Source organism: Parambassis ranga, chromosome 1, assembly GCF_900634625.1.
Source record: "Parambassis ranga chromosome 1, fParRan2.1, whole genome shotgun sequence".
NCBI lineage: Eukaryota > Metazoa > Chordata > Actinopteri > Ambassidae > Parambassis > Parambassis ranga.
This window is the reverse complement of record NC_041022.1, coordinates 3271024-3296026: the sequence shown is the minus strand read 5'-3', so window position 1 is coordinate 3296026 and position 25003 is coordinate 3271024. Positions and strand designations below refer to the sequence as shown.

The 25003-nt window shown below is 42.9% G+C and overlaps 3 protein-coding genes across 6 annotated transcripts; all 3 read right to left on the bottom strand.

Moving 5' to 3' along the window:
- Positions 1–126: 126 nt before the first annotated feature.
- LOC114434860 (tensin-4-like) lies at positions 127–7602 on the bottom strand. The gene is made up of 12 exons (XM_028404294.1): positions 7503–7602; positions 5845–6106; positions 4656–4986; positions 3830–4245; positions 3490–3621; positions 2866–2958; positions 2449–2526; positions 2301–2360; positions 1155–1326; positions 976–1044; positions 844–873; positions 127–733 (listed from the first exon to the last, which is right to left on the bottom strand). Exons 2-12 carry the CDS (start codon positions 6077–6079, stop codon positions 601–603), a joined length of 1749 nt encoding a protein of 582 aa, XP_028260095.1. The 5' UTR covers positions 6080–6106; positions 7503–7602; the 3' UTR covers positions 127–600.
- Positions 7603–11526: 3924 nt separating this feature from the next.
- Positions 11527–14222, bottom strand: ccr7 (chemokine (C-C motif) receptor 7). The gene is made up of 3 exons (XM_028404342.1): positions 14141–14222; positions 12982–13031; positions 11527–12715 (listed from the first exon to the last, which is right to left on the bottom strand). The coding sequence occupies exons 1-3, from the start codon at positions 14154–14156 to the stop codon at positions 11639–11641; spliced, it is 1143 nt and encodes a 380-aa protein (XP_028260143.1). The 5' UTR covers positions 14157–14222; the 3' UTR covers positions 11527–11638.
- A 2679-nt stretch (positions 14223–16901) lies between these two features.
- On the bottom strand, positions 16902–24762 carry LOC114434869 (SWI/SNF-related matrix-associated actin-dependent regulator of chromatin subfamily E member 1-like). 4 transcript variants are annotated; one of them, XM_028404304.1, is made up of 11 exons: positions 24524–24762; positions 23705–23755; positions 23457–23500; positions 23050–23154; positions 22239–22319; positions 21751–21882; positions 21352–21523; positions 19032–19204; positions 18816–18917; positions 18136–18397; positions 16902–18046 (listed from the first exon to the last, which is right to left on the bottom strand). In XM_028404304.1, the coding sequence occupies exons 2-11, from the start codon at positions 23709–23711 to the stop codon at positions 17841–17843; spliced, it is 1284 nt and encodes a 427-aa protein (XP_028260105.1). In that variant the 5' UTR covers positions 23712–23755; positions 24524–24762; the 3' UTR covers positions 16902–17840. The 4 variants fall into 4 exon arrangements, with proteins under 4 accessions (XP_028260105.1, XP_028260117.1, XP_028260125.1 ...); XM_028404316.1 differs by having other exon boundaries at positions 23056–23154; XM_028404324.1 differs by lacking the exon at positions 21751–21882.
- Positions 24763–25003: the final 241 nt, after the last annotated feature.

The window sequence follows — 25003 nt, the reverse complement described above, 5'->3', positions numbered from 1 at the left end:
ATGAGGCCTGGGTGTCCACATCAGCGAGGTCTACGTCAAAGCGATGGCCTCTTGTTTTCACTGATCTCTGAGACAGTTATGGGAGGAAATCAACAAGACTCGCAAGAGAACACTCCAGACTACAAGTCAACAACACCTGATGACCCCGCTTTAATAGGATGATGAAGAGATCAGCAGCCACAGTTTTAAAGTAATCACCACTCTCAAACAAAAACCTTTACAAGTTCAACATGTTTATCTTTCTTCATCACAATCTACAATTTCATAAATATACAAAGTTTAAAGAGTGTTTACAGTGAACTATAAGAAATGCATTCAAAAATGTGTCTGCTCTGAAATGAATGGACATATCAACGTGTTCTGTTTTTTCACCTTCAGACTCATCAGCGTGGCAAGATTAACCCCTTAGGTCACAAACATGCAAACATATTTACAAGCTGGTTAGATACAAAGCATCATTTCATTACAATCATTTATTTGCACGTCTTCATATAGGCACACTTATACCAATCACTTAAAACAGTAATCTATTGGATGTATAGAGCAGCATATTGGCCACTCCAGCGCTGTTAGATGGGCGGTGTTAAGGTGTTTGTGGTGTTACGGCTTAGCGACAGCAGCTTGCATGAATTCCATGACTTGGCTGCAGGGCTGCAGGGGGTCGTACTCTGCAAAGATATGACAAACGTTCTCCATACCCGCCTCCACACCTTTGGCCACAAAGCCAAACATCCTGTTGTGACAGAGAAACAACAACGTTAGAGCCACAAACGGTTAGCAGAAGAAGAACTATGTATTTTAAAAGTTGAAACATAACAAAAGATGAAAAAGAATTCAGGTCACCTTGCACCAAAACCTGAACCTTTCACCCACCTGTGACAGAGAAGAGAGACAATGTTCAAGCTCCAAAAGCACATGTAGGCTACATGAACCTCAAAATGAACCACGCTGTAAAACATCATATTGTGTACTCACACTCGTTTGTCTGGATCCTCCCCGCAGTAGCTGAGGAGATGAGCAGGGTAATGGCGCCTGAAGAAGAGCCTGCAATGAAAGCAGCTTTGTTTAGCTACAGACCACAGCGTGCACAGATCTGTTGTGTACTGTAAGTAAAAATCTCAGCAGCTCGGCAGCTTGACAGGATGCATACTTACTTCCTGTTGATATCTGTGAGCGTGACTCCCTTCAAAGACACCTTCAGGTTGACGATGGTTGGTGTGAAGGTAGACGGGGATAGCTCGAGCGTCAAGGTCACCGCCCTTCTCACTGCACAGGGGCCTGTCAGCATCTCGATGGGCACGGCGTTCAGGTAAACGAAGTTGCAAGCTGCAGGGAAACACAAATGTTGAGATACTTTGATCAGGAAAAGAGGCTGAAGCATACTGTAATAAGTGTACATGTAGGTTTTTATTATTTTTTTTTAAATAAATGTAAAAAAAAAAAAGGCATAAATTAATGTTAAATTAAATTATTTTATTTTTTTTACTAATGAAATAAATGAATAATAGATTAAAATAATAATTAACTTCTCTACTCTTCAAAATATTAAAAGTTATTCACTTTCTTAAAAATTAGGTCAACGTTTTCTGCTCAAGTACCCACCAGGCTTTGCTGGGACCCGGATAAACACCAAAACAAAGATGGCGGCCCGCCGGGTACCCGGATTGAAAACAGGCTAAACTGTTTTTATCATTTAGTTAATGCTGCATTCTGTCGCCTAGGTGGCTAAAGGAGACTCAGATACTCGTGGAACACGCAGGTAAGTGTTTATAAAAATAGGAAAAAAAATGTTTTTGTGGTTAATTTACCAAAAAACAACAGCTGGCTTTCTGAGGCTCTGTGATGCCACATTTAAGCTAGCATTAGCATTAGGTTAGCCCAACACTCGAGCCTTTTGGAAACCGGAAGCCGTTAAAGGGTTACTGATATGTTTAAATACATGTCAGTGTAATTACAGGTATATAAGTGTCTATATAGTCGTGATCAATAAAAAAAAATGTTTAGAACATACCAAAACCTCCTTAGAAAAGACTAGACTAGACTGTGTTAGCACTAATAAGCTAACATTTATTAAGTAAGAGCTTCTGTTAGCATGGCAGCAAAACAATGTTCATTTCTTGATTAGCTTAAATATATTATTATTAATTTAAAAATGTATTATTGTTGTATTGTAATCGAATGTAATGTGTAAAGCTTTAATATCCTCAAATTAACAAAACTGTGTTTAAACTTTATTTGAAACTTACTTGTAACCTTCAATGAGAGGTGAGTTGGATTATCTGGATGGTACTTGGACTCACCTGTTTTAGTCTGGTCCTCTGCTGGCTTTGCATTTGCGGTCTCATCTGCTGGGTTCAGATCTGTGCAGGCAAATAAGGGTTTTAATTTTTCTGTTGTAAATATGTTTTATATTTGACGAGGCGTGTCTACTAATTAAACCTTAGTTACCTTGGGACTGGAGGACTAATTTGCAGGGTAAAGCGTAAGCGGAAATTGTGTGCTGGTAGACCAGTGCAGAGAGACTACCTGTGAAGACGGAACAAAAGCACAGTGTGAACACAACTAACAAATTTGGTCACTGTCTCAATAACAAAATTGAAGCTAGACTAACATGGAACACTTCACCACAGGTGTCGTAAAGGTCTGACCTCGAGTCACCTTTGATAATGGCTCTGTGGGTATGACAGCACACGTTATGGAAGGAGGATACCTTACAACAGCCTCCACCCACTCATGCCCTTTTACTTGCTAAGAAGCCAGACAGACGTATGACTCAGTGCTGAAGTCATCAGCAGGGAACAAAGGGTGAAGTTGTGTGGCAAAGGGAATTTAAATTGTGTGAGAAATTTGACGAATTACACTTACCAAAGTACGGTTCTTGAGAGGCGCCTTTAACTCGTACCCCCTTAGCTGAGGATTCAATGAGGAAGTGTCTGATGAGGTCTGAACTGCTCTCCCCTGAAAAATAACGTGCAAGTAGGTGGTGAATATTTTAAATAGATATAAAAAAATGCAAAAAGTCTAGAATTTTAAAAATGGAAAAAGTGTGGAAAGCCTGATAACAGGACACTCTAAATTGTGTGCATACCTAAAGGCTTTCGGCAAAACACAGACCTTCAAATGATGTAAGCTTCAAAATAGTTTTGTAAGTGAGGTCCATTTTTCCTCTTTGATGGCTTACACCACTATAAACAGCTGGTTTCCTTTTGTGTTTACACAAGCTTTACTGTGGGTGGAAAAAATGACAGCACTGTCTCCTTCTTGGGCTGCCTGGATGTCTTCAGACGGATCCTTTCACATCTGCCGAGTAGGGTAAGTCACTCTTATGTTCCTCTCAACAATAGCATTGTCAATGCTATTATACAACGCTTTTGCTTTTGAGACTTTGTGTGTTTCTTGTATTTGACCAAACACTCTGCTATGTGTCTTAAAATAATATGTGATTAACATGTCAGCAGGTCAAGCTGCTGCACAGAGGTTGAGGTTTACCTGGGTAGGCACTAGCAGTAAAGCTGGTGGGTGTTTGGTCCACCTTCATGGCCAAACCGAAACTGCCTTTGTAGGAGGTGCTGTCTCTCACCACAAATGTTCCTGCTTCCTTGTCCTTTACCAGGGCTTCAGCTAGAAGTGGAACAGACGGTGCTTAGAAACATAATAAAACACTAAATCTTTTGATAAACTAGCTTTAGTTAGATGTAATTATATTACCTAATTCCCCTAGGGGGGTTAAAACTTAACCTAACCACCTGTGCTGTTGTAACAATGCATTTTCCCCACTCTGGGACAAATAAAGGGTTTCTTAATCCTAATCTTAATCTTAATTTCTCACCTTCTGCTCTGCTGATGTGTGGACGGAACCAAAATTTTGAAGTGTCCATGACGAATTTCATTGACGGTTGGCTGCCTGTAAAAAAAGCTTGATAACCCAAACAACCCGGCCTCGGACTGGACACAGACACAGTTTGGATCAAGTCAAGTGGTGGCAGAGGAAGTGGATCCTGCTGGGGCGCACCGTTGACCAGCAGTACGGGAATATCGGTCAGAGATCCAGAGAGTGAGGCAGGGCTGCTCTCCGCTCTCTTACCGTGGAGCTCCTGTAGGTGTCCTCGTTTTGTCAGCAGGGGTTTGTCCGGACTGTGTCTGCTTTCAAGCGGCTTTGTTTTGGACCCATCCGTGAAGGAGTGAGGCATGCAGGGGGGGAAGGACTCTGGACAGTCAGCGTCTTCGCCGGCTAAGGACAGGTTGCTGTGAACAGAGGGTAGGAAGATGTTTCAGCTCATAAGAATCAGAAAGCTCTTTTTAACAGTAAAACCACTGGATCTGCACTCATGCTGCACTCCTTTTGTTTTTGATTTGTATTTATGTTATACCATGAGTCAGAAACTAGCATGTAGATTTGGGTATACTGTTGGGTAACTTAGCTTGAGTGAGTACACATGTAAACTATACTGTTAAGCTAAGCTAAGTTACAGCTGATAGCATATACGTCGCTTCCTCTGGAATTTTGCACAAAAACAAAATAAAAAAAGTCTAATTTTTAATATCACTTAACAGTCTGTTTGCAAATTGGAATAAATATCTTTTTTTACACCATCAGGTATTTAAACCCTTACACATGGAACCTTTGCTGACAGGTGTTGCTTTAATTCTGTTACCTTCCAAGTATGTAGCTGGTGTCTGAGCATGATGACATGGAGAGGAGCGAGGTGCTGCTGTATCTGTTAGAGGGCGACAAGCGCTGGGATCCTTGAGATAACAGCAGGTCTTGCTTTGGCGAGGGATTTCGCCGGGGTGCGCTTCCACACGGCAGAGGAGGCAGGGTGGATGTAGGGGAGCCGCTGAACACCAGCACACCGTGGGGACTGCAGCTAATAGTGCTGTACGTGGGGATGGGTATGCTGGGTGACACAGATAATTTAGACGACGGGCTGGGAGAGCATCCTCTGGGCACGCACCGGGAGAAATCTTCCGCTGTGCACAAGGCGTCTGAGGATAATGAGGAGAGTTCATTAAATGTCAGAATGGTTATGAAACTGATGCACTTGGTGGAAAAAACCCTGCATGTTCCAAAACCTTTTCTGACTTTAGTTCTCAGTTCCAAAATGGGCTTGGCCTCCGTTTGTAAACACTCATGTTTCCCATGCAGGTACCTGCTTGCACAGAGCACCTCATCCCTCCCAAAGTGAAGGGTTTAAGTTGTGCATCGATAGCACGTCACTTGCTGTTGAGTTCATGCTTCAGAAAAACACTGCAGCCTGAGGGCAGTGTGTGAGCCAGACGGGTGGCTCCTGTAACCGCAGTTACATAATAATGACTAAAGAAAACAGCAAATTGTCTGAATGTAGGAAGGTGTGGGATGAGAGGAGTATGTTGTAATAATGGGGGAGAAGCCCTCACAGCATGTGAAAGTTCTCCGCTGCTTCAGTTCAGCAGGTTTCTTCTCACCGCTGCTTCAGTTCCTTGAAACATGTTCGCATCTCAGTTTCAAAAACACACCACTAAAGATGCTTCAAATTTCAAAGATGAGCAACAGGAAATCCATTTATATGCTTTGTTGACTGTTATACACACTTTCTGCTGAGCGTATGGAGACGTAGAAGTACCACCCTAATGTGTGTGACTGCAGTCTGACATGTGTTGGGTGTGGTAATAGTCTGGGCAGTAATCCCAGAACAGCCGAAGTGGTGCAATTACTACATGATTAAAAATATTAAAACTGGAAAAAAAGGGGGTGTGGAAATTTCCAAAGCCTTGGGCTATCTGCACTTTTATTCCTGACAGTTGTTTTTGTGGCAGTGCATGGTTTGATAGCATTTAAAACAGCTGTGTGGTCGTATTGTGTACCTGTAGGAGGGCTGGTGCATGGAGGACTTCTGGTGACATTGAGGGGTTCAAATGTTGGATCCAGTTCCAGGATGAGCTGGTTGAGATTCTCCAAGGAAATGTCAAGATCAGGGTCGCCATGGGGACCGCCAGGGCATGGATTGACTGTTTCCTGTGCTGCATCCAGGCGGATAGTTTGACCCACTCTCAGAACATGGTTGGGTATTATGGACATGCCTTTGGGTGTAGGCATCATGTTAGAAGAGCTCACCGTCTTCTGGGGCTGACAAAGACAAACATACAAAGGAGAGACAGATCAGTTACATTTTGCACTCAAATAACACGATTTTAAACACATCCATCATATTTTCTTTCTTCTCTCCAGAAGAATAGAACTCGGTTTGTGTTTGTCTTTTTACATGTAACACTGCTGACAGGTCGTAGCAGCTGTCACACTGTAAGGAAGTCACCCTAAACACCGCTAGAATTTGATCTCAGGTTATCTTTGGTCGCATGACGCCGACAACGGCCATCAGTGCACTCGTCTCGCAGTGCGACATAAGACCACTGTTTTAGAGCCACGACCAAAGGCATCTCCACGATTCTCCTACGATGGTCGCCTTTCGCCTGGGACAGCCTAAAATCACACAGTGTTAAGCAGTAAAATCCTCCTTTAGGTACTATTTTCTACCAAAATCCACCTTAGAAGGGAAAAATGGTGTGCATCCACTCATGACAAAGGTCTGGTGGGAGGCAGGCTGCTTCATGTATTTGTCTAGAACCACAGATACATCACCAGCCTGTCATCATGGGTTGATGCACGGTTGCTGGGTGTAGCTCAGTAAAAAGTAGTTAGATAAACTTATAGCAAAGTCTGTGTATATTTGATTCAGGACACTTGTCATCCTTGTTCCTTTGTACTGAGGAGAACAGGTGATACCTTCAACTCACGTCATGTGAGTGTACAGAGTACTGCATGCTGCAGGAAAACTGTGGATAAAAGATTTTGGGGTGAACTCTCCCTTCAAGTTGATCAGCTCAGATTTTAAAAACAGCTAAAAAGTAGTTAAGTATGTTCTTACATCTGGTTGGTTTGTCTCTGTATAACCTGAAGCCACTATACCGACATTCGTGGATCAACTTTCTTGGGCCGGGACAAAGTAAACAAACAGTCTGAGTCCAGGGTCAGGACTCGTAAGCCTGCGGCTTCTGAAGTCTTTCTCAGTTCAGTCATCAAACCACTCAGCGAACAATAGCTAGGGCTAGGTGAGTGATGCATTTCACTGCTGATATCAGCATGAATAGCTGTTAATGAATAGCTGCGTAATACAGGGGAGGATCAGCTCACACAGCGGCTGCCTCTGCATTTCAGACAAGGCGTGGTGCTCCCTGACTCACAGCCGCTGTGGGCTGTTACCATGACTACACCAGTGTTTTCCTACAACAGTCAAAACCTGGATACACCATAAATTACAAATAAAAAGTGGATTTTTATAAAAATACATATTGTTTAAAACAATGTTTTAGTAAAGAGAAGCACGAGGATGTTAAGATCTGCTGCAATAGTGACGACAACCGTAAAAAGCATGCAGTCCAAAAACATCCATCTATCCTGCACGAAGCAGACTTCTATATGTTTTATAATAATATATCCTCAGCTAAAAGAAAAGCTCCCTTACCTTCTTCTCTTTTGGTTCAGATTCTTCTATAATGCGTCTTCACTTGCAGTCTCTCCAGTGTTTTACATTTTGTGTGTTGCATGCTTTTATTAATGAGTTTCCAACCCTTTTTCTGCTGAGCCAATCACAGAGCCCTGTGGTTCCGGCTGGTGAGGTCATAATATTACAGTAAAGTATATAGCTGGAGGCGCTGCCTTTTTTTTTCTTCTTCCAGTGAAATCAGATGAGTGCGCATGGCGGGCGGTTGTTGCATAATTTACTCTCTGCATTAACTCACTTAATATCCCCACCATAGACAATTTATGTTCTTGTTTCCTGTGAAATCTACACTCAGAGCAGTTACCAGCCGTAATAATTACTAGACCATGTCACCTTTGTCACCATGAAGCAATCCAATGCAGTGTGTCTCACTGTGGCCTGTGATATCAAGAAGATAATGGGAAAGTTTGTCTGAACCAGGGCAGCGATACATGTCCTGTCTGTTTATTATAATATCACAGATATTTCTATACAAACAAATGCTTTTTAAAAAAATGTTTTTTTTAATGAAGATAACATTACAGTAATAAGACTCTATTCTAGTTATAACAGCCTGATTTTTAATGGGATATATATACAAAGGTGTACAGAGGCCCTTTCCCAGCAGCCATCACTCCTGTGTTCCAATGCTACATTGTGTTAGCTAATCATGCTAAAAAGGCTGATTGATGATTAGAAAGCTCCTGTGAAATGATGTTAACACAGCTCAACTGTTATGCTGATCACAGAAGCTGTAGAACTGGCCCGGAGACCCCAGACTTTTGAACGGTAGTGTGTATATATATGCATCACACAGGGCTCTAGACTAACTTTTTGCACTGGTTGCACCGGTGCGCCTAACCTTTTTTTCTTGGGTGCACCGGCACAAAAGTTAGGTGCACCGCATCACACAGCAGTTTGTTTTTTAAATGCTGTCCATATATTTTATGGCCTTTAAGGCCTTAACTTGACACCTTTCTTAATGCAGAAGTTTTTTTCATCTTCTCTCATCATCTGCAGCTACATCCACTGTTTACCTGACGGCCTCGCAGGGCTGTAGCCAAAGTTTTAGAAATACTGAGGTCCAAAAATTGATGTCTAGGAAATATGAACGGGCTTAATAATCACATATCATCCTAAACTGACTTTGGACCTTGTTTAATGAACACAGGTAAATAAAAATAAATAAATACATGTACTGAGAGTACTCATTCAAATTATGGACAAACCAGCCAACAGGTCTGCCTGTCAGAAATCCATAATGAAGATTCAAAGTTACAGCACTCTTCAGTTCCCTGTTTGCGTTCTCTCTGTATTTTCTGGCTGTTGCTCCTCACTTATCTATCTGGCAATGGGAATTAAAAATTATTAAAATTATATACACCTTTATTTATTTAATAGTTGTGATTGAGATATATATTTTGTTTTCTTCAACACGTTTCTATTGCAGCTACAGTATCTCTTCTCTCATCTTCCTCACCTCTCTTCCTCTCTGTCTCCTCTCTTTCTAAAGCTGAGCTCCAGCTGACAGACTCTTCATTCTGTTACAGTTTAGCTGTATGCAGACATCATCCTGGCAGACAATGGTCCACTATAGCAGGATAATAACAATACTGTTTAAATGGGCGTTCGTCATGTAACCATGTTCTATAACTGCTTAAACCAGCTGACTGCTGTCAGTCAGAGTGAATCAGCCTTCATGGATGAACCACACAGGTCAGATAACACTGTCCTCAGACCTGTTGTTCAGTCTGTTATAATGCCACGAGCACGTCACGCCCCCCCTTTTTCGAACATTACCGGCTCGTTATCATCACTCATTCAGGTCAACAGCAAATTAGCAAAACCCGCATAGTAGCAACAACTCTTCCTCCTCCGCACATGTTCACTTAAACTGCAGTTTCTGCAGAGAAACGTCTTTAAACCCTGTCTGTCTGTGTGCGCGCTGCGCGCTGCAGTCAGAGGGCCGTATGAGTTCTGCACACACATTTTAAAAAGTCCGGGCCGAAACGAACTTTGTTCTCGTCACCTCGGTAACATGAACAGATCTCTCTGTTCTCGTGCAGTATGGAACAAGCTTTAGCACACAGCATCAGCTCTGTGCAGCATATGTCCGCGTTCTTCTTCTTCTGGATTTTCGGTCTCAGCTGACCGCAGCAGACACGTTTTCAAAGATACACACACGGAGGTCCCGCCCTTCACCGTCTCTGATTGGTTGAGACCACGATATGGGCCCGATGTGTGTCTGTTGTTGGAGACTTTTGAGAGTCGCGGAGAATGTATCTCCCTCTTACAGCTGGTCGTACCGGTGCGACCTCTGATATTTTTTGGTTGCACCTTTGAGAAATTGGGTCGCATGTGCGCCCAAAATGGTCGCACTCTAGAGCCCTGATCACAAGAAACATGAAGAACACATCTTTACATCTGCTCTGTGTCATGATATTGGTTACTTTGGTGTGATTAGGGTTTCATGATGTGTTTTGGTTGTTCCCTTGATTTCCTGCGTTTCTGGTTGTTTTGTTGCTTTTGTGTTTCCTGCTTTATTGTGAAGGTCCTGTCCGTGTCAGTGTTACTTCCTAGTGTTCTTCCCTTGTGGTTGATTGTGTATTTAGTGTGTGTCTTTCCCAGCACTTTGTAGTTGGACAGTAGATGTGCCAATGGTGTTGCAAGCATTACACTAAGGCCCCGTTCACACTGGAGAAAAAAATGTGGCTTAAGCAGGATTCAGCCGCATACAGGTCAATCCAGATTTGTTTTTTTCTGAGTGTGAACACCTCGAATCCGGCTGTATCCAGTTTGATTTCAATCTGGCTAGATCCACCCACGAGAGGTGGATCTAGCCGGATTGGCTCAAATGTGGCTCAGGTGTGAACGCAAATGTGGCGAGCGAATCCGGCTAGCGGCATGCTACTTCCGGCTAGCGATGTGCTACTTCCGGTTCACGGGGCGCGACACGGGACTAAAAAAACGCATGATGCATGCGCACACGCGGTCCTACCGCAGCGTGAACGGACTCTGTATATTACAAGGCGCCACCTAGTGGTTTGGAGGACAGCAAACATGCTGGATGAAGCCGGATTGAGTGCGGACACAAGTGTGTGCTAGCCAGATTTGAAAATAGGTCTGAACGCGTCCAGATTAAAGGCTGTCTGGGCTCAATCCTACTCTAGCTGGAATGACTTTCTCCAGTGTGAACGGGGCCTTAATTACTCCCTTTTTTTTGTAAAAATAAAGTTACAAAACAATCTGCGACATAAACAGAATGCATTGGTGCGGAATTTCTTCAAATTTGGTGCAATTATATGTGTCATTTCCAAGTGTTTGAATCAAGGCAACTGGACCCAAGGATTAGATAAAACTTTATTCATCCTGAAAGAAATCATGTTCTGTGCTGAGAGGACTTTTCTCTCATTTCTACATTTTCCATCCTGGATTCTTCTCTTCATCTTCTGTCCTTGTGTTTTAATTTGTACATGTCTTAGTGTGCTGTAGCATTTCCAGTAAACTTACTCGCTTTTTAATCCACTTTTTACGAGTTGAGGCTTTCTTAGAGATGGCACACTGTGATCTGTTTCTTGTCAGGAGAGGGAAAAGAGGAAGAGAGGTGGCACAAAATGGAGAAATGAGAAGGTATCATATTATACTCACATGATTCATGGGATCAGTCACTCTGAGGTCTTTTTGTTTTCTCTATGGTTGTTAACGGCGAGTTGGGTGGAGGCACCTGTCTAAATATTTTATCCTGCTTAATCAATCGGATGCTATATTTGATAGTTTCTTACTGGGTATGTGAATGCAGTGTTTTTATGCTGACATAATCAGTACCTCTGAAGTCTTGTTTCAGTGAATTTAATCTTATTTAATCGTTGTACAATCTTCCAAATAGGACACAATACAGAAAAGAGCAAATAACACTGCAGCCCTGTAGACTTCTTAACACCAAGATGTTCTTGAAACACTTCAACAAATACAAAAATAACCAAAGCTTTGTTGTTTTCATTAAAAAAAAAGGTCAAAAGCACAAAAACAAACAAACAAACACATACAGTTTGCATTGATACGATAACTTCTGCTATTTACATGTGAATATATAGTCTGCAGGCATGGATAGGCCACGCTCAAACCACTTTAGGAGAGAATGTGGTGGTGGTCTCGGTGTCGGTGCCAGCTGAGCTCCTCCTCCTGCCGTATCTAAAGAACATCTCCTGGCTCATGCAACCCCAGTCCTTCAGGAGCTTCAGGAGGTCGTGACGAAACTTCACACCGATGAAGGCGTAAACAAATGGGTTGAGACAGCACCTCAGGAAGGCCAAAATCTGAGTGACGTCGGCAGCATAGAGCAGATTGTTCTCATAGTTGCAGTCGTCAATCCCTCCTTGTGCTGTGACGACTGTGGTCCAAAACAGGACCAAGTTGTAGGGCACCTGGCAGACCAGGAAGACCACGACCACGGCAAGGATCACCTTGATGGCCTTGTTCCTTTCAAAATTACGAGCCTGGCAGAGGGTTTGTATGATGCTGCTGTAACAGAAGGCCATGATCACGAGAGGGAGGACAAAACCCAGAACAATCTGGCTGGACTGGATGCTGACACGGAGCTTGTCAGAGTTGCTGGAGTAAGGCGTGCAGGTGTTGTTGTTGATGTTGGTGTACACCATTTCTGGTATGGAGAAGAAGACCGCCGTCACCCAGATGGCGGCGGATGACATCTTGCTGATGATCACCGTTTGGGAGCGGTGGCGGTGAGCAGTCACAGCTTTGGCAATGGCAAAGTATCGGTCCACGCTTATGAAGGAGAGGAGGAACATGCTGCTGTAGAAGCTGACTTTGTACACGGTGTGCATGGCTTTGCAGAGCACCAGGCCCAGAACCCACTTCGCCATGGAGTTAGCCCCCCAGAAGGGGAGCGACAGAGCGAAGAGCAGGTCTGCGAAGGATAAATTGAGCAGGTACACATCCGTCATGGTCTTCAGCCGCTTGAAGTAGAAGACGGTGAGAATGACCAGCAGGTTTCCTGCCAGCCCCAGCAAGCAGATGATGGTGTAGAAGAACGGTATGAACCAGAGGCGGAAGTGGCGGTTAGATTCTTTCTCACACAGCTCAGGGAAATCATTATAATCCAGACTGGGAATCAAGCTGTATTCATCGGAGTAGTTTGTGGCAGTTGTGTTCTCAGCATTTTCAGACGAGCAAAGCTGGAAAAAAAATAAAGAAAACAGATTAAAGATCAGTTAGCAGCTGATGCTTCTGCATGCTATCTCAGGTACGTAAACTGAACTTCGAGCAAAAAGAAAGACTCTTCATGTTACATGTTGGTACACCTTTACCAACCACCTGCTGACAGGAAATGGTGCACGTGAGGTGGCGCCTGTGGTTAGTTACCTGATCTTCATCCTTTCTGCACACAAATGTCAACATCTCTATCATCAGTCATATTTAATAACGCACTGACTGCACTTACCATGACGTTAACGAACCATAACAGTACGGCCGGCAGGAGGTTTTGGAGACCTGAAAAGAGAATTATCAGACGTTGAAGCACTGTGATACTGTCAGAGACCAAAAGCAGAAGAATCTGATCGTTTATTTAAAACCAAAAACTGTAAATATATATTTATATTGTGCATATTTAAATTCTGCAGTTTATAGTCATATTTATTCTACCTAGTTGACCCTTTCTCTGTGTGTAATCATGTGTGGAAATAGTGAAGTGGCTTCTGTTTTTTCTACTTTACAAAGCCCGGTTAAAACACAGACGTATTGTTGTTGTCTCCAAATCCAAAGTAACGGACTCTTAATGACACTATTAAATCAGCTAATTAGATTATTATTATCAGACTTTTTTTAGACCTCCTACAGCTCCTCTCCCTCAGACTCACAGAAGATTGTCGTACTTTGTTTTGCCTATAAAATTACATTTTTTTAAGAAACATTTTGTTTTTTTTACCTTTAAATTCTAACCTACTGTCGCGTTGGTGTCGTTTGTTTTTTCAATCACTAGTCTAAGTAACTAAAACTGGAATCGTGGAGCCACGCGTGTGATGGACCCTGTATGTATTTTTAATTTACTGTTGACACTTATTGATAGTAATAAAAGACTTCCTGCTAACCCAGTCAACATGCTCAATGAAAGGAGTGACTCGGTTCCTTATTTTGTAAAAGCTGTGTGACACTAACACGTGATGTGTTGGATTTTAGTGCAGAGAAGTGTTCAAATGGCTTGATTTGAAGTAATATATATATGTGCGTATTGGTGTTATAAATGCTACGTGCTGTGCAGTTTGATAAATGAGACCAAACTGAAATCTGTTTAAAAAGGTTAGTAATAGCTCTACATAGAAATAAGGAGATCAGAGCTGGTTAAAAAGCATATGACAGCAGATCACTATTAAATGACAGACTTGACATGACGTGTCTGTGTTGCTACAGAGTACAGAGTCACAAACTGTTGCATTAATGTCACTTCTAAATGTACAATAGTTGAATAATCGCTCCCTGCTCGGGACACATAAGTACTGAGCAGCCGTCATGTACTTATTAGATCCGGTCAATTTGATGTATTAATTCACCGCAGTAGCCGTTTAAAGTATGGCAGTCACACACTGAGATAAAGTACTCACCGCTGAGCGCAGGCATGTTGACTGAGTGCTGTAGGTAAAGCCACTGAACACCAGTGATATATGCTCGTGTTTGATGGTGGTTTCCCCTTGTTGAAAGGAAGAAAAAAAAAGATGCCTTACTGAAACTTTTTTCCTTTCAGCCCTCAGGTATCATGTGAGAGACTCAGAAAACCACAAACTACTAAAATGTGCAAAAAAATACATGTTGGTACTACGATGTAACGCCACTATAAACTGCATGTAAACGTTGGTCAGATTGCTTTTATTTTGAAAGGTCTAAACAATGTGCAGATAATGTAGTGATGGGTGTTTAGTGTGTTTAGTCATCCTCCCTGTAACACTTTTGTTCTGATGACAGAGATTACCTGAGAAGTGGCAGGTGTAGTACGCTCTGTATGAGTTGTATGTAAATGAATGGTTGGAGGGGAATCTCTCTCTCTCTGTTCGACAGTGTCGCTGCGATCTGACGTTTGTCCTGATTTTGGTGCTTTGCTTTTTCTTAAAAAATGGTTTAATTGTGTTTCTGCTGTGAGATGTGTGCTGACAGTGGGTTTAGGGCTGTGTGATACAGGGTTGTTGTACTGGACCTGCAGCTCTATTCTTACACAGGCATCTGTGCACCTGTTATCTCTGTGGTTGTGGTTTGTAGTTTTCACTTGAGACAGTGCTAACCACACTGTACAAAACGTGGCAACGTGCAAAGTACGAAGCAGCTTTAATTTAAAACACTATCATCAGATCGGATTGTTGCACCGTCTTACAGGAGGATAACGCAAAGCACCACGCTTGGTGCCCAAATCTGCCCTCAAGGTTGTACGACAATCCTCAGGGAGACACGGCGAGAAATTTGTCACAAGCTCGTGTGAACACGGATGCCAGTTCTGCACTGAAAACAGGAAATCAGAACAATTCCCTCTTATCTTACCCACTTCCCTTACCTGTGCTGTGCAGAGGACAAATGTGCTGCAAGCAAGTGAAAGCCGTAGCAGCGTTCATGCACCGTGACTGCTGTGTAGTGGCCGCTCTAAACGTGCCCCTTTGGTGGGTAAAGCTTAATCCATATTTATTGCTTGAATATATTTACTCAGCTGTTCACCTGAAAATGAAAAATGTCACACAACAGCATTTAACATAAGGACCTCATGATAGAGACTGTTAGGAATGTAACTGGGATCTTTGTCTGCTAATGTGGTCATTCTGTGATGTGCTGTGCTGCGGACTGATTGATCATTGAAAGCTCCTACAGCTCAATGGAGTTAACGCGGTGACTAACGTAGAGTTAGAGGTTAACACCCACAACGTAGTAGCACTGCTCCAGGTCGACTGAAATTTCAGAGGCAGCTGGTTTCAGAACATTTTCCACTCTAGGGTCTGAAAGCTGATGCTAACAGAGAGCGCCACTGAACCCTGGCATTCATCCATTCAGGCTTTTACCATAAAATAATACTTTATTCATCCCAAGCTGGGAAATTTCAGTTTTACAGCAGCAATAATTCACTTTTTATGTAACAACGGCGCTAACCAAAGCAGCCATTACCAAATAAACAGACAGAAGCGTGTTAGATTAACATTTATGTAACAGTCACTGTGCCTTGCAGCTGACTTGTGTCAGTAGTTGTAGACTCCTTGTTCCTGTGAAAACACAAAATTATGTTTTGCCCAAAAGATAAGATACAACTTTATTAATCCCAGAGGAAATTATTTAACTTTTTTTAACAGTAAAAATATAAATATTAAGTCCAAAAAAGTATGTGCAAACGGTATGACTGTACACAACATCAGTGGTGGAGGAAGTACTGAAGCTTGGTACTTAAGTAAAAGTACGATTACCCAGCAAAATTACTTAAGTAAAAGTAGAAGTGCTACATCAACAATCCTACTTAAGTAAAAGCCTTAAGTACTTTTAAATGTACTTAAAGTATTAAAAGTAAAAGTACACTGAATATATATTATTGATTTCCATTGCAAAGGATCTGAACAGGTTAAAATAATCAAAGAAATCATCTTAAATGAAAATGGAGCATGTGTAGTTAATGTACATGTTCAGTCCAGAAGCAGCTATGGACAGGTCTGTGTGTCATGAGGCAGGCTGTGGGCATCAAGTGAACAGAGAGGCTGCTGATAACAAACAGGCATTCAGCATGTTTACTGTGTCAGTGTTCCTGCTGTAGATTCATGTGATGATTCATGTTCATCAGACATTAATGGATGGACCTGTGTTAGCAGACAGCAGCTAACTAGTTAGCTAACTGAGCCAGAGCACCGGCATCATGACTGAGGCTCATTATAGAAACACAGCTGGCAGCGTGACACCACCTCCATGCAGAGTCTGACCTCACATCAGTCCAGCACTGTGTTCATCACATGGAACAAGGAACTACAGACACTGTAGACATGTAGTGGAGGAGAAAGTACAGGTGACAGCTGCAACATGGAATGGAGTAAAAGTAGAAAGTATGCACTATTATTTTTACTTAAGTAAAGTAGAAATACATAGTTACTTTCCACCACTGCACAACATATGTTGTATGGCTGTAATATAAGTGATGATGAGGTGCCGAAATAAAATACAAATATAGACCAGTGGAGAATATGACAGTATCTGATCCTCTAGCTCCTCTCTCTAGAGAAAAGGGAGGAGTTCCACGGTCTGATGGCCACTGGCAGGAAGGACCTCCTGTGGTGTTCTGTGGTGCATGAACGACAGTTCGTCTGAACGACTTTAACTACAGCACTGCATCAAGAGACTCTTCTCCAGGGTAGAAAATTTTTATTGGTATAAATATGCAAAAGGAAATTCATTTTTAAGACTGCATGTTCACGTTTATGTTCTTCAAGCTGTTTTTTTTTTTTAATGACAACATGAGAATCCATGTTTAAGCAAACCTCGTTACGATGTGTACACAATTACGGTACATTTAAAAGTCCTCTGCTGAAAACGGCGATACTGATCATAAACACAGAAATGTTCTAAGCGTACTGCTTTTGATTTGATTGACAGCTAGCAAACTTGAGAACACTGGTAGATGAGCATTGTACAGCATTGATGATCTCGTGGGCAACCAATACACAAGTATAATAAAAAAAAATGCTGATAATAAATAACAAAAATCAACTACTACTACTACTAATGACTACAAACTCCTGAGACAATACTGTCACTGTAATACTGATACAGAGAGTAAACAAATATTCTCCTGCCCGGAGGAGGAGATGGTCACCTTGCTCCACTCTTCACAACTTATTTTTTTCCAAAAATTGCAACATGCAAAAATAACAATAAAAGCAACAATGACACTACAAATACAAAAGACAAAGTTCAATATAACACTGAGCAATGTTTGTCGTAGCCAGTCTTCATTCGCGACGATCTGGGATCTGTCATAGTGCTGGAGATATGTTTCAATATGTGCTGAGGGCCTGTATAGGAAAATATAGTGCTTTCACATGGGCTTTTTGTGGCACGCTTTAGCAGCCATTGATTGGATCATTTCCTTGTCGGCTTCAAGTGCAGATTATTTTTTTTTTTTGTATTTGCTTGTATTCGGCATATGTCTATGAGGATGTTAAACACTGAGCCCATCTGAACGCTCTGTATATATGCTTTGACAAACTGAGATGATGCTGTGCAATATCTGTAATCACAGGGTGATGTCAGAGGCCAGCAGCCTCTCAGTTCACAGACGGTCTGCTGTCGGGCTCAGTGGGCGGCTCTCGGCCTGCTGGGCCCCTCTGATGGCTCGCTAGTTGTGGCATCTTCTGTCTGAGCAGAGGTGGTCTCTGAGCCTGTGTTGCTGTCGCTGGTTCCCTCCTCCATGGCGCCCTCTGGGACGCTCTCCTTGTCCTCTGATGCCCCCTCCTCGCTACCTGGATGGGCCTCAAGATCCTCTGAAGCCTTCGGCTTCCCTGAATCAAACAAACAAGAAGGGTTAAAACATGAAATCCTGCAAGAGTCTTGCAGTGACAAAAGAAATGGATAAAAACTAGCGTGTCACCTGGCGTGTCTGTGATGTTGGATTCTGTGTCCTCGCCTTCCTTGTTGCTGCTTTCACTGAGTGGACCTTGCTGGGACTTGCCGCCGTGTGTTGCACAAACGTGTTTTTCATCTTCTGCTAGGACACAACTAGGGGCCTCCTTTGCACCTCGGTCCCCTGCATCCTTGTCACGTTCTGCCATCCGTTTACGAGCTGCCTCTTCTGCTGCAGCGATCTCTGCAGAGATCTTTTCCATGTCCACCTCCACCTTCATGCAGCACAGCTGCAACCGAGCACAGGGAGGATTTAATGTCTGCACTCTTGCACACTTACTGTAGCTTCCCCCCCCCCCCAATGTTAGTGTTCCGGTGCATGATCAGTCATGAAAATATGAAAATAACTACCAGTCAGTGGATGGACGGTGTAGGGGAGAAAAGGATAAATGGCGCCACCTGTTGTGAACACTAGGAAGTGCATCCAGCAGCACAGAGCTGCATCTCAGAACAACACTTATTATGAGGGCCACAAATTGTAAATGATGACAGCTGTATGATTGCCAGAACATGTGGATGGAGTTATCCGCAGCTGGTGGCTGCAAAGGCAGACAGAGGCTGGCACACAACCAGCACTGCGCACTACATACACAATACAGCTCGCGTGCAAGTAAGCAATGACCAAACACAACGCGAAAGACGCCATACCCTCTTAAGCTCATTTGTGAACGAGTCTGTGGCTTCAATGAATTTTCTCTTCTTGTCCTGGTGGCGGTCTTCAATCTGAAGCAACTCTGCCTCCAATTTTCTCTGTGACACGAGACATGCAGGCACCACAGTTATTACTTCATAACCCAATAAAAACGTACAAAGTTGGCAGCATCACATGATGCTATCATGTGGAAATTTTAACTTTAAACCCACCTGGTGGACCATCAAAGACTGGACCTGGCGTTTGAGGACCTGCATGCGAGCGGTGGTAACGACGGAGCGCACATCAGGGACGACGCTCTCGCTGAGGATCTCACTGATCAGACGGTGGTTGCGTTGGAAACGAGCTGCAGCTGAGTGCTTTATAGAAAACCCGTCATCGTAATCTGAAGATAGAGGGGGGGGGAGGGGAATTGGTAGTTGTTATTGCTGCTTTAAGGAATATGTTTTCATACACCTGTAAGACGAACTGTGGCTTCAGCACAAATGACAAAAATCAAGCAACGTGCAGCATGGAGGCAGCGTAAACACGAGAAGGCTTATTGCTCAATATTTATACAGAGGTGGAGTTAACTATATGCCATTATGTCAAAACACATCCTTAAGCAAAGCAGAACCATTATTGTCGGGTGACTGGGACAAGCACTTAATTATAACCCGCTGTTTGTGGACAGATGTTTCAAGATGTAGTCTGCAATTTTCATTCATCAGCAAATGTTCCTGCTTTGTTTGAAATTTTGTCCATTTAAAAACAGGATGATGGTGCAAGAAGGTAGAACCCAAACACAGAGACAATAATTACCCCTTGTTACTTTTTACACACTGTGTAGTTGTAGTTATTGTTGTTTATTTATGTTAATGCATTTGTTTTAATTACAGATTTATCTGAATTTCTGTAATATTAAAATGGCTGCACCTTGTAAGGTGCATATCTTTACTTTATCACGGGTGAAAAACATACCACTGCTTGGTGTTTCACAACAATATTCCTTTATATTTTTTGTTATTCCTTCATTTAACCGCAGTGTTCTACGCTTATTGTAAATGTTGCTTGTTTGTGGCTTTGTTGTGGCAGAACGGTGTATGTCACCTGAACATGTTGCTGCAGTGCACCAATGTGAAACTTTCCAAAGTGCAGAAATGAATCTCTCTATGTGCCATGCTGAGAGTTTCAAAGGTGCTCTGACACCACAACAGGAAACAACCAGGTGGAGTGTAACACATTCTGAATGTAGCATGAAAGATTTAAGCTACACTGAAAAAAACATAGTTCAGTAATCAGAAATGCAAAATATATACACACAATACCGTTCAAAAGTCTGGGGTCTCCGGGCCAGTTCTACAGCTTCTGTGATCAGAATAACAGTTCAGCTGTGCTAACATCATTTTCACAGGAGCTTTCTAATCATCAATCAGCCTTTTTAACACGATTAGCTAACACAATGCAGCATTGGAACACAGGAGTGATGGCTGCTGGGAAAGGGCCTCTGTACACCTTTGTATATATCCCAATAAAAATCAGCCTTTTCTAACTAGAACAGTCATTTACCACATTAACAATGTCTAGACGCCGGTAGTCTGATTACTGTAATGTTATCTTCACTGATAAAAAAACATTTTTTTCTTAAAACAAAATAGACATTTTCAAGTTACCCCAAACTTTTGAACGGTAGTGTACATATATACACTTCCTGAATGCCTGCAGTAGTCCCCTTTGCAGGCCCCTCTATTGCCTGAACTAGTTTGACCAGCTTTCTAATAAATCCCCTTTAAAACTGACTGTAGAAGATCATACTTCTTCCATTCTGTTAGCGGAAGATGCTGATGAGAACAAAGAAGGAGGTTCTGGTATATTCTGGTATATGGCAGCATTCAGGGCTGCTGGACTTGGTAGAGTTTAGAGCAGAATTTGTGTAAGACCTTATTAATAAAAGCATAGTCTCTGAATGTGTAGCCACCCGGAGAGCTAAATCTCATTTAATCATTGCGGTACGTGCAGTCTGTTAAGAACATAACCCACTGGGATACTAGACTTTGACATTTTTATGGTCTGGGGTGTTTCTAAATTGCGTCTTGTTTTATCTGCAGCTTTCCTGTGCATCATTATCTTCCACTGTGACCCAACCAGACCCCAGACATCATTTCCTTGAGGTGGGTGTAACACAAATGTTGTCTTCTGGCTTTGTGTGTCTAAAAGTTGTGTGTGCGTCAGTTGTTAAAACAACAGAGAGAAGAATGTAAATTTTGCAATTATGTCTAAAACCGACGCCAGAAATACCTACAGAATGTAAACACTGGGTACAACACAAAGACAAATTTTGTCCCCATGTCTGCTGAAAAGCAGAAATGGCATTTCAAAAGGTAGCATTACCAAAAAATGTGCCTGGTAAAGGCAGTGTAGGAGGAGGGGAAAAGATAACACATTCCCCGGGTGTGCAGACTGGCAGTTCTGTGTGGTCGTGCTGCAGTAATTACAGCTCTGTCACCGTGCTCTAAACCTTGGGAGACAAAGCTTTTTGCAGAGCGGCCTTACCATCTGGATCCTCTGCTGGCTGAATGCTCATGTAAGGCTCGCCCTTGTCCAATCTGGACTGCCTCTGGCGACTCTCCTCTTCCAGAGCGGCCTCGGCGCGGCTTTTTGCATTGACGTAGGCCAGGTATGCTGGGGAGTTGTGATAGGCCTTCATGCTCTCATTATACTCGATCTAGAGTGGAGAAGATGACAGGAATGACGAAGAAACAGAGAAGGCAAGCAGGCACAACATGTGGACCCTCGTTTCTGTTCGGCTACGACAAGATCAGGAAAGAGGACCGTTAGTCAGAAGGGAATGATGACTGGAGGGACCCACAACAGCCGGGGACACAGCTACTGTTCACCCGTCGGACAAAAAAAACAAAAAACCCATAAACACCCCTTTGTAAAACAACCAACCTTCTCTGCTTCGTAGTCATTCAAATAATCCTGTTTCTCCTCATCAGTGAGGTCCCTCCACATGCCACCGATTATCTTCCCAATTTCCCATAGCTTCAGATCAGGATTGGAGGCTTTTACTTGATCCCAAACCTGGTGATGAGAACCAGACATGGGTGTGGGGTTGGGTTGGGTTGGAGGGGCTATACGTGCTTATCTCTTTGCAGAGAGGTCACAAACCAGAGGAGGCCGTGTGCTTTAAGCTCCATCTCCATGTTGGTAAATATCCCACTATGTGTCCTAGCTAGTGCCTGGCTTAGTCTGTCTCTTTACCCCTGGCTTGATAAACAACTCTGAGTCTGAATCAAAATGTACATCCTGACTGTTTAAGACTATCTCAACTTCACAGCATCCCTGTCTTCCAGCACAGCACATGATGATGATGATGATGATGATGATGATGATGATGATGATGCAAAAGGCAGCGAATGCACACTCTGTCTACTTACCTTTCGACTGTATCTCATATATGGCATCAGTGGCTTATCTGGTGGTTTGGGCGGCTTTGGGATATTTATTCCAGAGGAATTCTAGAAAAAGAAAGAACAAGAGTTCACCTTAAGGCAGAGATGCTCTTAAGTTACAACAACACTTCTGCTAAAACTAGGCTGAAGATTGTGCAACTATGTGCAGGTACAATTAGTCGTCAAACATAAGAAGCAACATTTCTTATCACTTGTTGAAATTAATGACCATTTGAGGCGATACACAAGTCACAAACCCCACAGAGCACAATGGAACGGCGCTGACTGTGAAGAAAGAAAATACAAAAAAAATCTCACTTAAGCAGAGATTTGCACACTGCGAGACATAATGCCATTATCAGAGTCAGCCAACCCCAGCTTGCATGCAGCGACTAAATTACTGCTCAGCAGCCAGAGCCATTCCGAGCAGCGAGTCTGTAGCGCCATGGCAACACTGATGGCATGGGTTACTTAACATGGCTGTCAGAAATGCAGACTTTGAAGGGAAGGTGGTGTTTGAATAGACACAGATGGACTTTTTTTTTTTTTTTTAGCCAGCCTGCACTGTGATGGAGGCAGCAGAGGGGAGTTTGGAATGATATGCATTTCAGACTCAAGTCTCAGCAATGGAATGAGAAAGACTTCTCACGTCTCTGCAGCATCTGGAAATGCACCTAAGCTTATCCGCCCTGAACAAGGCTGCAAATAACTCGCAATAACAAGCTGACTTCTCTGTATGGGTTTGGCTTCTATTTTATTTTTCGTAGCTTCTTTTTTTCTATATTAATATTCATACCGTTACCCGACTGTTGCTGCTTTGGCTCCCTCCCAGTCTGTAGTTGTTGTAGGCCAGATGGCTGTATGGGTTGTACCCCACAAACCCGGTAGTGTTGGGCATTTGCTGATGGAAACAAATGAGACAGAAACACGAATGAGAAATGACATAAAAGAAGAAGAAGGAGGAGGGGGAGGAGGAAAGCCAACAAAAAAAATAAGATTAAAGAAACCAATGAAAGGAAGCTGAGAAAAAAGCAAAAGGAAGAAACTTGCATCCATGCGGGGGCTTTTAGGAGATAATCTGCTCAGAAGCAGCAGTGATGTGTCAGCACATCAGTCTCTGTGCTCTCAGGAGAATATGTTTTTTTTTGTCCAAAAAGCATCAGCTGGGATTATGTTTGGTGCTACACTACCAGAAATACTTACAGTTGTAGGGGCAGGGGGAGGGGGAGGGGCATAGGAGGGTCTCTCTGTTGTGAAAGAAAAATCCAAATCAGCATCAGTCCTGCCACCTCCCAGCACTTCATCCCAAATGCTTTCACTCACACAACCAACTAAACTACGTGATGTTGCAGTGTTGCATATTCATGCATCCATGAATATGCAATGAATATATATATTTTTTTTTTTTTATTGAGCCCTGCAAAACTAAAAACACCCCCCCAGGTCCTTACTTGACATGTTTGCAGTGAGGTGGAGGTATCAGTCTATTCCAGTCATTGGATCTGTAATAAACACATTACAGAGGAGGACAGCATGTTTATACCGCACTGATGACAGACATGAGTGCACAACAAAACAAAGAGATGCCCGATGATGATGATCATCATCATCATCATCACACAAGGCAGGCTAACGCTGACTAGCATCCACCTTAGCTCGTACTTAAGCCTAATGAAGGAGGATATATGCATGTTTAATGGGAAATCATGTGAACAAATACAGTATCTGTGACAGCGTGAATTGACTTAATGTCGTATTAATGGGTCGGGATTTATGTAAATGTGTGGGTATGGTAATCGGTGGAAGACGCCGACGGCTGACGTTGTGAATTGAGTGGCTCATCCAATGAAAGAGCTGTAGCTAGCTAGCTAGCTAGCTAACGTTAGCGTGTCGCGCTAGCTGGTAGCCGGCGCGGCTACTAAACATCATTTGTCGTCGGGTTAGCTTAGTCTGCAGCGGATGATAGCGGTGCGCGGAGATAATACACGTTAGAAAACTCAAATCGTGACAGAGTTGAGGTGTCACGTTAAAGAGAGTAAATAATGGCGCATCTGTTTAAGTTAGCTAGGTGTAAACCAGCCGATAAGCGGTTAGCTAGCTAGTAGCTGAGCTAGTAGCTCCCTCAGTTGAAAAGAAAATGACTCATCTTGACATATTATGAGCATGCAGCGTCAAGTCAAGCCATCTGTACGTACACATATATGTTCTGCAAAGACATTCTGATGGCGACAAACAAGCACGTAAACTACAGTGATGGCCTGGAAACTCACCGTCAAGTCTCCACCACAGTGTGGACAGGCTAACCAGCTAGCGCAGAAAACAAGTCTCCCAATAAACGAGTGAAATGGGGTCCACTCGTATGATTCCTGCAGAATCTTCCAGAATTGCACCCCACCACCACCACCACCACCCACTCCACCCTCTCCTTATTCCAGCTGTGGCCTGCCTCGATGCTGCTGCTCATCACCCTCAGCTGTCAGCAGCGCTTATTGATATGACAGCAGACACATATTCCTCCTCAGAGGAAGGGAAAAGAACAGTGCAGCGCTGCTGCAGCAGCAGTTTCATATAATACAGACTTCAGCTGCAGATGTGCATCATTATCAGACATGACATCAGAGTGCAGCCTGCTCTCTGTGGGACTGTACAAACCCAAAAAGTTATACCTGACGGCTGAATACCTGACCAAAGATGATGTCCCATGTCAGTTTGGGTGCTCTGCTGTTGTCTGCCATTCATTTCTATGCTGT

Coding starts and splice junctions, on each gene's coding strand:
- LOC114434869 (XM_028404304.1), bottom strand. Junction 23,155..23,456: donor CTCCCCCTGCCCCTACAACT/GTAAGTATTTCT, acceptor TGTTTCCATCAG/CAAATGCCCAACACTACCGG. Junction 21,524..21,750: donor ATGACTACGAAGCAGAGAAG/GTTGGTTGTTTT, acceptor TCTCCACTCTAG/ATCGAGTATAATGAGAGCAT.
- ccr7 (XM_028404342.1), bottom strand. Junction 12,716..12,981: donor TATGGTTCGTTAACGTCATG/GTAAGTGCAGTC, acceptor TTTTTTTTCCAG/CTTTGCTCGTCTGAAAATGC.
- LOC114434860 (XM_028404294.1), bottom strand. CDS start 6,079: ATGATGCCTACACCCAAAGGCATGTCCATAATACCCAACCATGTTCTG. Junction 874..975: donor GAGGATCCAGACAAACGAGT/GTGAGTACACAA, acceptor TCTCTGTCACAG/GTGGGTGAAAGGTTCAGGTT. Junction 734..843: donor GGTTCAGGTTTTGGTGCAAG/GTGACCTGAATT, acceptor CTGTCACAACAG/GATGTTTGGCTTTGTGGCCA.